General features: G+C 36.7%; 1 protein-coding gene across 8 annotated transcripts in view; it reads left to right on the top strand.

Moving 5' to 3' along the window:
• DLG1 (discs large MAGUK scaffold protein 1) overlaps window positions 1–13,824 on the top strand; it is a 271,952-nt gene that overhangs the window by 157,172 nt on the left and 100,956 nt on the right. For all 8 annotated transcript variants that reach the window (XM_003412932.4, XM_064269151.1, XM_023551656.2 and 5 more), the window contains 3 exons: window positions 508–677; window positions 2,270–2,406; window positions 6,237–6,381. In XM_003412932.4, the coding sequence (XP_003412980.1) occupies window positions 508–677; window positions 2,270–2,406; window positions 6,237–6,381 (452 nt within the window). The remainder of the gene's footprint in view (window positions 1–507; window positions 678–2,269; window positions 2,407–6,236; window positions 6,382–13,824) is intronic.

The following is a 13,824-nucleotide window of genomic DNA, read 5'->3' as shown; positions in this document are numbered from 1 at the left end:
GTGGAATACCATGCAGTAGAAACTGAAACCCAGAGCTAGGGGGGAAGGTTAGGGCTAATAATAATTAGGTCATTTAATTCAGATTTGTCTCTTATGTGAATAATTTATGTTAATGTGACATGGGGTTAAAAATAAGTATCTCCCTTACACATTGTTGTCAGAGTTAAAACGCCCAAAAAAGCACCTGGCATGTGTTAGTGCTCAATTAGGCATTTGCCTCCACACAATAAGCATACAAATGGTCATTGTTATCACCTACTATAAGAATTTTGTGTACTAATCTATTATTTACCCTTTTTTTTTTTTTCCTCCTTTAGCTGGTCCCTGGGAAATGGTTGCATTTATTTGTATTAGTATTTGATACATCGGAATTTAACGTGCAGTTTCTTTATATCTTCTGGAGTAAATACTCTCTTTATATGAAAAACGAAGATGCTAAGAAAAAATTGGCTAAGTAAAAAATTGGTATTTAAAATTATCTTTTTATTGCTTTTTTTTTTCTCTCAGGGTCAATGATTGTATATTACGAGTAAACGAAGTAGATGTCCGTGATGTAACACACAGCAAAGCAGTTGAAGCATTGAAGGAGGCAGGGTCTATCGTACGCTTGTATGTGAAAAGACGGAAACCGGTATCAGAGAAAATAGTGGAAATAAAGCTCATCAAAGGTCCTAAAGGTGTGTGACAAATCAAACTAAGACAAATTATTAAATGAGACGCCTCTGAGTGGAATATAACTATGAACTTAATTATGACACATTTTCTACAGAATTTGCGTGAATATTTAGAATTTTTATGTCATTTCTTCTGAATTTTGTCTTAAGTAGAATTCCAAAATGTCTACATTTCTACCAAGATTTCAGCTTTTTGAAAGTTCCTTATGTTAGTCTATATGTACTTTACGTACATTTTACTGCAATGATCATATATAAATTTTGTAATTTAAGAGTAAATTCATGTGATTTTTATGCTTAAAATTTCTATAACGTATCTTTAATAGCTTTAAGAAGTAGGAAACAAAATCTCTACTTGTCTATAAATCGGTTTGTCCCTGTTTGTATTAAGTACCATTATGTGAAAGACTGTTGGCATTAAAGTAAATATTCTTGCCCTGAAACTTTGAAGTATGGTGTTGATATTAGCTTGTAATCATTGCTCTACAAAGGACATTAAATGTACATATACAGGCTAAGTTAAAAGAAGAAAGTATATATGGCTGTATTATGAGTAGTTTCTTCTACAATGAACACTGTTAAGATGTGATTTCTAAATTTTGAAAACATGGTATTTAGAGTAAATGGCAATATTGATTCTAATATGAGGCTTCATGGAAGAGGTGGGATTTCAGAAGTTTAACAAATGAAAATAATAGAGAGCTGGGAGTTTGTCTTGTATTGAAGCTATGAGATTTATTAAAGAATTCTTTATTTGAAATTGTTAATTCACAGGATATTGGAAAAAGAGCAAAGGTATATCCATTTCTAAAGCCTATCATTTCTGCATACCAGCAGTTGATAATTTTATTATTTTTTCTCAATTATTTTAATTTCGATGGTATTAAAAGTTGCTAAGAAGAAACAGAGTAAAGCATAATTTTACAACATCTCTTTGGACTAACAAACACACGTATTTATAAACAGACCTTAAGGAGCCTGGAAACTTTTTTTTAAAAAGAACCCATTTATAACTTTAGGAGTTCCTGTATTTATAGTGGAAACCTTGGTGGCATAGTGGTTAAGAGCTACAGATGTTAACAAAAAGGTCGGCAGCTCAGATCCACCAGGCACTCCTTGGAAACCTTATGAGGCAGTTCTGCTCTGTCCTATAGGGTTGCTATGAGTCGGAATCGACTCGACAGCAACAGGTTTGGGTTTTTTTTTTTTTGTTTGTATTTATAATTGTCTCTGATTGCAGAAAAATGCATACAATTAAAAGAGTAGGTAGCTAGATAGATCATTTCTATTTTAAAAAACATCTTAAAAAAAAAAAAAAAACAGAAACTAAACTCACTGCCATCGAGTCAATTCCAACTGATAGCGACCCTATAGGACAGGGTAGAACTGCCCCATAGAGCTTCCAAGGAGGGCCTGGTAGATTCGAACTGCCGACTCTTTGCTTAGCAGCTGTAGCACTTAACCACTACACCACCAGGGTTTCCTAAAAAACATTAGTGTGATGAAATTATGACCTTCTTGTTATCAGTCATTTCTTTCTGGGCTTAAGCTTAACATTTAATGATGAGAATCTAAAACTAATGTTTTCCAAGCAGGTCTTGGGTTCAGCATTGCTGGTGGTGTTGGAAATCAGCATATTCCTGGGGATAACAGTATCTATGTAACCAAAATAATTGAAGGAGGTGCAGCACATAAAGATGGCAAACTGCAGATTGGAGATAAACTGCTAGCAGTGAGTATAAGAGGTCTATTGTTTTTTGCACCATTTTGATACCTATTTTTTCTGACAGACTTCAGAATTTCTACATACGAGAATATGTTTTATGAATGACTACTAACCTTGCTTTAGTCAGAACCTAAAAAATGATTCTTGGTATGTCTTTATTTGCCATTTCCATTTCTTGTCCCAGCACTTTTTCTTTTGGTCATTTTGTTTTTGTTTGTTTTTTACTTCTCCTTTTGTTGTTGCTATTGTTGTTTGGGTTATTGTTGAAGTAGGAGGTGCTCGGATAGACACAATTTATATCATAATCCTTTAATGAATCATAATCCTTAGGCTCATAACACACTGTCATTATTTGTTCATGCATGACCCGCATTTGTTTTAATTTAATTAATTTACTTATTTTTTTTTATTTATAACATGAAAATTAGTAAACTCTTTACCTAGCCCAAGAACTGGAACATCAAAAATTTGTGTTCTCATTCCTTTGCTTTTAAAAATTAATCACATGTGCCTAAATATTTTTAGTATTGTTCGTATTGAAACTTTGTAAAATTCTTACTGTGGTGTTTGTAGTCTTTTTTATACTTGCTTTTTCACGTAATACCATTTTCCTGAGACTTACTCATATTTTTGCCTGAAGCTGAATGAAATTCATTCATTTCACCTCTGTGGTGGAAAAAAACACAATTTATCCATTTTTTAGTCAATGATTATTCAGTGAGAACACGAAGAAAAGTTTATGTGCCAAGGTTCTATTGGAAAGTGTGACCCCAGGGATTCAAGAGTGAGTGAAAATGGCAAGTGAGGCAGGGAGTGAGGGAAAGGCAGTACAAGGTTATATGTTTCTAAGCTGGCTATAATTTCACAAGAAAATACAGCCAGTTGCTTATCATGTAGAACAGTGTTCCAGACAAGTGATACAGAACCACTGCCTTGGATCCTGGAGCCCTGGTGGGAGGCACAGTGGTTAAGAGCTCAGCTACTAACCAGAAAAGGTGGGCAGTTCAAATCCACCAGCCGCTCCTTGGAAACCCCATGGGGCAATTCTCCTCTGTCCCAGAGGGTTGCTATGCATCAGAATTGACTTGACAGCAACGGGTTTGGGTTTTGTTTTTTTTTTTTTTTTTTTTGGAGCCTTGGATCCAGCCATCCAGGGGGGTGGAAAAGAGAAGGATTTATCTTCTGGACCCTTTTAGTCTCCCATCTCTTGTTAGTTAGTTAACATGGGGGTTAACTTCCCTAAATCCGGACAGCTGTTAGGGAAGCCAGTTCCCACACTCTGTGCCACAGCATTTCACTTAAACTCAAAAGTGATCAAAAGACAAGGTCACATGATAACTGTGAGCCCAAGAGACAGAAAGGGCCACATGAACCAGAGACTTACATCATCCTGAGACCAGAAGAACTAGATGGTGCCCGGCCACAACCGATGACTGCCCTAACAGGGAGCACAACAGAGAACCCCCAAGGGAGCAGGAGAACAGTGGGATGCAGACCCCAAATTCTCATAAAAAGACCAGACTTAATGGTCTGACTGAGACTAGAAGAATCCCGGCGGTCATGGTCCCCAAACCTTCTGTTGGCCCAGGACAGGTACCGTTCCCGAAGACAACTCATCAGACATGGAAGGGACTGGACAATGGGTTGGAGAGAGATGCAGATGAAGAGTGAGCTACTTGTATCAGGAGGACACTTGAGACTGTGTTGGCATCTCTTGTCTGGAGGGGAGATAGGAGGGTGGAGAGGGTTAGAAACTGGCAAAATTGTCACGAAAGGAGAGACTGGAAGGGCTGACTCATTAGGGGGAGAGTAAGTGGGAGTATGGAGTAAGGTGTGTATAAGCTTATATGTGACAGACTGACTTGATTTGTAAATGTTCACTTAAAGCTCAATAAAAATTATTTTAAAAAAAAGGGGAGGTGAAAAGAGCTAGAGCCTCAGTGATCTAGACAGGTCAGACACGAGCTCCTGAGATGCTATAGCTGTCACTATGTGGAGCACATCCACCATGCCCAAGCTCAGGCTTTACTCCAGAAGAGCCTAGAGAACTGATCATAGTAGGAGACAAGGTGAGGACAGCAGTAACAAGCAGCCAAGGCTAGGGGGCAGATGGTCTGAAGTGAATCTGAGGGGGCACATAAACTGGGTCTGTTCTGGTACAGTGGTACGTTGGGTTATGTCTACTTTTTTGGTATTTTAAGTAATTGTGCTGGAAAAAGCTGCTTTATGATCCAGTGATCATGTGCAAGAGTTTCATGTGAGTATTTACCTATGTGTGGAATTTCCTGGATCATGGAGTACACTATTAGTAGCATTATAAATATAACATCTAATTGTTTTCCAAACCACTTCTAAAAATTCGCACTCAATCAGCAGTATATAAAAGATTCCTCTTCATTACATCCTTTGCATTACACCTATTATTGTAGCATGGAGGCAGACATTGTTTTGAGTTAATGATGGGGAAGAGGAAAGAGCAGAACTCGAATTACTTTCTCTCACTTATCCTCTCACACCTATCACTTGTCACTCTTGTCCCCAAGCTGCAACCCACACCTTCCTGCCTCACTATTACCCTCCTACACACATACACACACCGATTAAAAACAGCTTTCTGTCTCTAGTGGATTTCTCGCTTTTATTTTTTAATTTCTTGGATGCCTGTGTTTTCCCTTATGGTTTCTCCATAATCGATTTTGGTGGTAGGGAGCCAGCAAACTGCTGATTTACCATCTTGGCAGGACTCTCGTTCTCTCTTGAATCCACTTAGCCAGGCTTTTGTTCCCATAATGCCATTGAAATAGTTCAGTTCCCATCCTCAGTTTTAATTCACTTATCCAGCATTTAACACACTTTTCTCCTTCAAACACTGTTCATTTTGCCTAACAGTCACTGTCCATCTTGTATCCCTCCCACATCACTGGCCAGTCCTCATTCTTCTTTGCTTATGCCTCCTTATCTCCCAGACCTCTCTAAACACGCAGTGATCTAAGGCTTAGTCTTGAATTAATGATGGAAGTAAAACTTAGAGATAATTCATATACAAATTAAAACTTCATTCATCATTTTATGTACTTTAAAATCAATAATATTCAGTGTTGGCAAGAGTCTAAGTCAGTGGGCGCAGTCATACTCCATTGTACTGAGTGTAAATTTGTTACAGGGTTAGGGTCAGGGCTAACCATTCATTTAAGTGGAAAACGCATGTATTCTGACTTGGCAATTCTGTATCTAAAGAACTTAGCGATCTAAAATACAAATGTACGTAATGAAATACTGGCATGTCCTGTAAATACAAAAATTAGAAACAAGTTAGATCTGTTAACGTGGGAATGGTTTAGTAAATAATGATATATACTATGAAACAGTTTTTAAGAATGAGGTAATTCTGCATGTCCCAATACGGAAAAATCTCTAGGATATATTAAAAATCCAGTTGCAGAACAGAAACTTGAATATGATCTCATTTGTTTAAAAAAAAAAAAAAACTAAACTAAAATATAGCCACGCGCATCCCTAAATGCTTAAGGGTAGGGGGCTGTTCAGGCTAGGGAAACAGAAGGAATAGGAGCTGGAATCAGGATTCCATTAACATACATAAACAACTTCACGTATACTGTCCTGATATTATCTTAATCTGTTGCTATCAAGTAGATTCCGACCATAGCATTTCACTTAGGCAGCAAAAATGGGTATTTTCTTTCTGCGCACCTTTATGTTCTTTAAATCACTCCTTCATTTTCCCTGTCTGTCTTTTGGTGAAATTATTTATAACCAAATAACAGAAGGCAAGTGAAAAAAATACCTTAAATGTCTTTTGGGGATTTTCTTTTTAGGTGAATAGTGTATGTTTAGAAGAAGTTACTCATGAAGAAGCAGTAACTGCCTTAAAGAACACATCTGATTTTGTTTTCTTGAAAGTGGCAAAACCCACGAGTATGTATATGAATGATGGCTATGGACCACCTGATATCACCAACTGTAAGTCTGCTTAAATTCCTTAGATGCACTTTAACGAACCACCGTCAATATAAAGCATAAGAATTATAAAAAATTTTTAAAGTAAAAAGTAAACATTTTAACCTAATAGTTACAAATCAATTTTAAGTCAGAATCTTTATGATAAAAAGAGTCCTATTTCTGCATTACTGTTTTATAGCAGTTTTTTCTTTTAATATTGAAAACATCGTAAATAACAATCACCAAAGGATATCTGTAAATAATGTAGAATTTTATTTTGTTCTAATAGTTTTTAGTGGAGCACAGAAATTTTTATTAAGCACTCAGGTAATTCTGATGCTTCTGCTATTGCTAGTTCGTGGACTGTACTTTTAGAAACACTGATTTTAAATATTTCTAAAACTTAAAGGCATTTCAAAATTCATGTGGAATACTTCTGTGCTCTCAGCGATCTGAGAACAAAAAATAACTTTTTACTTCAAGCTCTTAGTGATTGACTATATTTGTGTACAATACAATTTTGCTATATAGAATTTAATTGGTATTAAATGCTTCCAAGTTTCCTATTTGGTTAATGTCCAAGCTAAAAGAGATTTAAATGTTTGTTTTAATGTGTTAGTGTTGGTTCAAAGTGAAAACTTCATTTGTTCTATGCACTGAGTTGATATTAAAAGCCACTTGTGAGACCTTAAATGTACTTTTTGTAATCTGCTTTCCCAAGTGTTTCTTTATAAATTACAGCATTTTAGATTTATAATTTTATATATATCAGTATTTCAGGTTTTAAAACTGCCAAGGTTCATTGCCATCACTAGTCATAATAAGTTAAGTACAGATTGTATTTTGAAATGTACATACTGTCTTCCACTAATACGTCTTTATTATCTGCTCATTAATTCATTAATTTCCTGAGTATAATGAGTTATTTCCTTTATAGTATTCATCTTCTGCAATTAACAGGGATGATATATTTTTTGTGTCAAAGAAAAGGATTTTACTACTTGTTGAAAATTCTTACATGTACTTGGCCTTGCACACAAACTTTATGTAAGGGCTTTGTTTATTTCTATTTGTGATTAAGTATGCAAATTTAGTAATAAATTATTTTATTATTTCAAGTGTCAATCTTATTTTGCATTCTGTCTGTGTGTTCAAGACAACCATGTGTACATTTGTGACAGTTGTTCCACAGATTGAGAATTGGTACCCTGATGATGGCCACATACGCTTCTCACAAAAATGTTGAACTGAGAAAAATATTAATTTTTTAATTGAATTGTCTCCCTTTTATATGTAAAAATATGACATTAAAAAATGGAAGACCTCCTCCTAAAGAGTAGCAATTAAATAATCACACCGCCTGGCCCAGCCCTGTGCCATCTTCACGATTGCTGGCCCTGTTTGATCCATTGTCGTGGCTGTTGTGTCCGTCCATCTCATGGAGGGTTTCCCTAGTTTTCGCTGAACCTCTGTTTTACCAAACATAATGTCCTTTTCCAGCAATCGGTCTTTCCAGATTATGTTTCCAGAGTAAGAGAGCCGAAGTCTTGCCATCCTCACTTCTGAGAGGAGCATTCTGGTTATGTTTCTTCTAAGACTGATCTGCTCCTGCTTTTGGCAGTCCACAGGGTATTCAGTATTCTTCACCAACATCATGATTTAAATGTATCAGTAATTCTTCTGTCTTCCTTTTTCATTGTTCAGTTTTCATATGTATATGAGGTGCTTGAAAGACCATGGGTTGGGCCAGGCACACCTTAATCATTGCTTTTTAAAACTTCAAAGAGGTCTTTTGCAGCAGACTTGTCCAATGCAATACGTCACTTGATTTGACTGCCGTTTCCTTGGACACTGATTGTTGATCCAAGTAGGATAAATTGTTGGCAACATTTATTTTCCATTCATGATGATATTGTGTATCAATTCAGTTATAAGGATTTTTGTTTTCTTCACACTCAGGCATAATTCATACTGAGGGCTATAGTCTTTGACCTTCATTAGCAAGTGCTTCAAGTCATCTTCATTTCCAGCCAAGATCTGTCAACAGTGATAACCCTCATTCCACATCCTCTTCTGAATCCTCCTTGAACTTCTGGCTGTTCCCTGTCAATGTACAGTTACAGTCATTTTTTAATTATCTTCAGCAAAAATTGTCTAGCATGTGATATTAATCATATTCCTCAGTAATTTCCACATTCCATTTGATTGCCTTTCTTTGAAATGGGCAGGAGTATGGCTCTATTCCAGTCAGCAGCCAGGTAGCTGTCTTCCGTATTTCTTGATATAGATAAGTAATCACTTCCAGCATTGCATTTGTTTGTGGATGCATCTCAATTGGTATTCTGTCAATTGTTGATCTTCTTTTTTACCAGTGCCTTCAGCAGAGCTTGAACTTCTTCTTTCAGTACCAACAGTTCTTGATCATATGCTACCTCCTGAAATGGTTGAATGACCCCCCTCCCCCCATAGGTGTTATTTATTTTATAGGCCAATCTATTACTTGGCCGAAAGATGACCTCCAGGAGTGGCTTCAGTTCCAGGTTAAAAGGTGTCTTAGGGCAGTAGTCTTGGAGATTCCTCCAGTCTCTATCAATCCAGTAAGTTTGGTCTTTTTTTTATGAATTTAAGTTTTGTTCCACATTTTTTTCCCACCTAACCAGCATCTTCTGTGGTGTTCCTGGTCAGAATGGTTGGTATTGGTAGCCAGGCACCATCTAGTTCTTCTATTCTCAGACTAGAAGAGGCTGTGATTAATGTGGGCTGTTAGTCCTGTGGACTAATTTTTTCCTTAGGTCTTTGGTTTCCTTCACTCTGCTTTGCTCGAGATGGGAAGAGAACAATGGTTGTATCTTAAATGACTGCTCACAAGCTTTTCAGACCCCAGACACTACTCACCAAACTAAGATCTAGAACATTATCTTTATGAACTGAGTTATGCCAGTTGACCTGTGGTCCTGAACTTCCCATCTTCTTTTGATGCTTCCCATGTCATTCAGTATTTTGCCTGTAGAATCCTTCAGGAATAGTACTCGATGCTTGAATTTTCTCTTCATTTCTTTCAACTTGAAAAATGTTGATCATGCTCTTCCCTTTTGATGTTCTGACTCCAGGTCTTTGCACATTTCATCATAATACTTTGCCTTGTCTTCTTGAGCCACCCTTTGAAATGTTCTGTTCAGCTCTTACACTTCATCATTTCTTCCATTCGCTTTAGCTGCTCTGTGCTTCAGAGCAAATTTCTGAGCATTTCCTAACATCCATTTTGGTCTTTTCTTTCTTGTCTTTTCAATGACCTTTTACTTTATTCATGTATGATGCCCTTGATACCTTCCCACAACTCTTTTGGTCTTTGGTTCATTCAGTAGTATTTGGTTCATCATATCTATTCTTGAGATGATCTCTAAATTCAGGCTGGATATATTCACGGTCAGACTTTGGCTCTTGTGGACTTCCTTTGATTTTCTTCAACTTGAACTTGCACATGAGCAAGCAATGGTTATATTCTGCAGTTGGTCCCTGGCTTTGTCTTGACTGATGATATTGAGCTTCTCTGTTGTCTCTTTCCACAGATGTAGTCCGTTCAATTCCAGTGTAATCCATCTGGCAAGGTCCACATGTGTAGTTGGCAGTTACGTTGTTGGAAAAAAGTATTTCCAATGAATTTTTCCATTGGTCTTGCAAAATTCTGTCATGCAAGCTCCAGCTTTGTTTCTGTGACCAAGGCAGTATTTTCCAACTACTGAGCCTTCTTCTTTGTTTCCAGTTTTCTCATTCCAAAACCTGTTGCCCTCAAGCCGATTCCTACTCATAGCAACCCTATAGGACAGAGTAGAACTGCCCCACCGGGTTTCCAAGGAGCACCTGGTGAATTCGAACAGCCGACCTTTGGGATAGCAGCCAAACTCTTAACCACTGCACCACCTTCCAGTCATCACTAATTATCAACGTATCTTGATTGCATGTTTGATCAATTTCAGACTGCATCAAGTCATAAAAATTTTCAGTTTCTTCATCTTCAGCTTTCACGTTTGGTGCATAAATTTAAATAACAGTCATATTACCAGGTTTTCCTTATAGATGTATGGATGTTAACCTATCACTGACCGTGTTGTACTTCAGGATATAGCTTTGAAATGCAACACTGTTTCTCTTCAATTTGTAGTTCCTAGCACAGTAGACCGTGTGATCGTCAGATTTAAAATGACCAAAACCGGTCCATTTCAGCTCACTAACGCCTAACACACCAATCTTCAAGTGTTCATTTCATTTTTTACAACTTCCAGTTTGCTTTGATTCATACTTCATACCTTTCACGTTCAGTTTACTGATGGATGTTTGCAGCTATTACTTCTCATTTTAGATCCTGCAACATCAGCAAATGAGGGTCCCCAAAGGCTTTACTCCACTCGTATCATTAAGGCAGACTCGACTTTGAGGAGGTAGCTTTTCCCCTGTCCTATTTTCAGTGCCCTCCAATTTGGGGGGCTTGCCTTCCAGCACTACAGTGGGCAGTGTTCTGTTAATATACGCAAGGTTTTCATTGACTAGTTTTCAGAAATACATCACCAGACTTTCCTTCCTAGTCTATCTTGGTCTAGAAGCTCTACTGAAACCTGTCCACCATAGATGACCCTGCTAATACGTGAAATACCAGTGGCATAGCTTCTAGCCTCATAGCAACATGCAAGCTACCACATGTCCAAAATTCATGCTGAGAATTTGTCTGATGTCCTGGCTTCTTGGTTTCTTCATCTCCTTTCTAACTATGCTGCCCTTCACTCCAGCTCAGTTACTTGCTTCTGAGATAATGCTTTAGATCTTGTTATTGTCATTAGTTTCACCACTTCTGAAATTTCTATTTAAATCATCCCATTCTCTGACTACACCCCCCCATTCATTTAACCCTGTTCTAACAATTTCTGAGCCTCATTTTGACCTCCAGTCATTTGATCTATGTCTTTGTTACCCCATGTCTTCACTTTTCTTCTTTTTTAGCTTAGATTCCATCATTTGTCATGATAGCCACTCCCTTGTGCTTAATCTTTCTCTCCTTCTCCTTCCTCATTGGCAAAATCCCAACACTAGCTCAACTTAACACTGCTGTCTTTTCCATTTCTGCTCCCTAAGAAGCAAAATATGACTGGAAAAAAAGCACGAAATTGTACTTTTTACTCATGACTCTAAATCGAAATAGAGCCTTGTTCTTTTCTGCAGTCCTGCTATATTTTCTTAACTAATTGTCTCTCGCATTCTGAGATTTCTTCACTTTCCTCAAATCTTCACTCAGTCATGGTTGATGACCTCATTTCACATTTCATATAAGCACCCAAAAGACAGCATCCTTATGCTTCTACTTTCAAACCTGCCTTTGTAACTAAATCTTTACCCAAATTCTCTGCTTTCCTTTCTGTTATAATGAATTAACTATCACTGCTCCTATCAACGCCCGGTTCTTCCATTCGTGCAGTAGATCTCATTATTTCTTACCCACAAAGGGTCTTACCCTTGTAGCAATCCGTTCTCTGTCTTGCATAATCACATTCTCCTTCCACTGGATCATTACCATTCAGCGCACAAACGTGCTACAATATTCCCTATTTTAAGGGAATGGGAGGGACCTTCCTACAATACAAGGCACCTACAACTATTGCTCCTTTTCTCTCCTTAATATCACAGATGAAGAGCTGATTTTCCTACCATGTAAAGAACTCCTATAAATCAAAAAGACAAACACAATAGAAAAATGGCAAGTACATATAAAAGATTCTATTACATAAGAAATAGTGCTCAATCTACTTACAAGAGGAAAAATTTTTTTAAAAACTACCTGATACTTCATAGGCCAAGCCCGCTCTCCTTGTACTTTTACCTAGAATTGTCTTTCCACTACTTGAACTTTTGTTTTCATTTGAATTTCAGTGTTGATTTGTCTTGTCCCCTGCGTGCACACACACAAAAAAATCCTGTAAGATTTTTGTTGGAGAAAATTGACATACTTTTAATATTGGGTCTTTCTGTCATTTTAAAAGTTCAGCTTAACGAACTTTTACATAATGTACACACCTTTGTAACTATCATCCTGATCAAAACACAACACATTTCTAGCATCACAGAAGTCTCCCCTTAAGTCCCTTCTCAGTCAGTCCCCTCTCTCCAAAGGTAACCATTGTTCAGCCTTCCATCTTGCTAATATGTTAGCTCTGCTGGAATTGTGGAGGTTATGTTGGCTGTATAGAGTCATCTCATGGTGGTTTTATTCCATTTCCCTGATGATTAATGATGTTCAACACCTTTGCATATTCTTATTGACACCTTTGACTATCACCTTCTGTGAAACGTCTGCTGAATTCTTTCCCCGTTTTTCTACTGGTTTGTCTGTCTTACTGAGTTGAAGGAAGCTTTATGTATTTTAAAAATGAGTCTCATCGGTTATATGTACGACAAATATCTTCACCCAACTTTTCTATTAATTGTCCTTTTTGATGAATAATATTTCTTAATTTTAATGTAACCGACTTGTCTGTCTTTCATTATTAGTGCTTTTAGTGACTCACTGATATCTTTTTCTGTGCTGTGGTAACAAAGAACCTCTAGAAGCTTTTTTGTTTGGCCTTTCACACTTAGGTTTGTGATCTATTTTGATTTAATTTTTATGTATCTGTATTAAACAAAATTATACATAATATAATTCTGTTTAATACAGATATCTCAAGTTTTTATTGAAAAGATCATTCTTTCCCTCACTCTATTTCAGGCAGTACTTTTATTATATATTAATTAGGTGGATCATATATGTTATATGAGACTATTTCTGAACTCCTCTGTTCCATTCACCTGTTTGCCTGTCTCTGTGCCAGCACCACACTCTTCGTTATCATAGCTTCATAGTAAGTGTCGATTTCTGCTAAAGTAAGTTCATCAATTTTATTATTCATCAAGATTATTTTGGGTCTCCTAGGTCCTTTGAATTTCCTTATAAATTTTAGAATCAAAACCTTTTAAAATAAAAAAAATTTTTAATAGAAAAATTTGGGATTATATTGAATGTATAGATCAGTTTAGGGAGGATTAAAAACATGTCCTTTAATCAGCCTATGAACGTGCTATCCCTGCCCAATTATTAGGTCTTTTTTTTTTTTTGGTCTCAGCAGTGTTTTAATATAGTAAAGGTCTATTAATCTTTTGTTGATTATTTGATGCTGTTATAAATGGTATTGCTCTTTACATGTTTCTAATTGTAACTGATATATTAGAAATATAACTGATTTTTTATATTGATTGTATAGCCAGCACTCTTGCTAAATTTACTGATTAATTCTAGTATTTTATAGTCTATGCATACAGCCTTGCCATCTGTGGACAGTGGTTTTACTTTTTCTTTCCAATCTTTATACCTTTCGTTTCTTTTTTTCATATCTTAATGCACTAAGATCTCCAGTTTAAACGCTCCAGGGGAAAAGGTTC

This window comes from Loxodonta africana, chromosome 1 (genome assembly GCF_030014295.1).
Source record: "Loxodonta africana isolate mLoxAfr1 chromosome 1, mLoxAfr1.hap2, whole genome shotgun sequence".
Classification (NCBI taxonomy): domain Eukaryota; kingdom Metazoa; phylum Chordata; class Mammalia; order Proboscidea; family Elephantidae; genus Loxodonta; species Loxodonta africana.
This window is presented reverse-complemented; position numbering and strand designations above follow the sequence as displayed.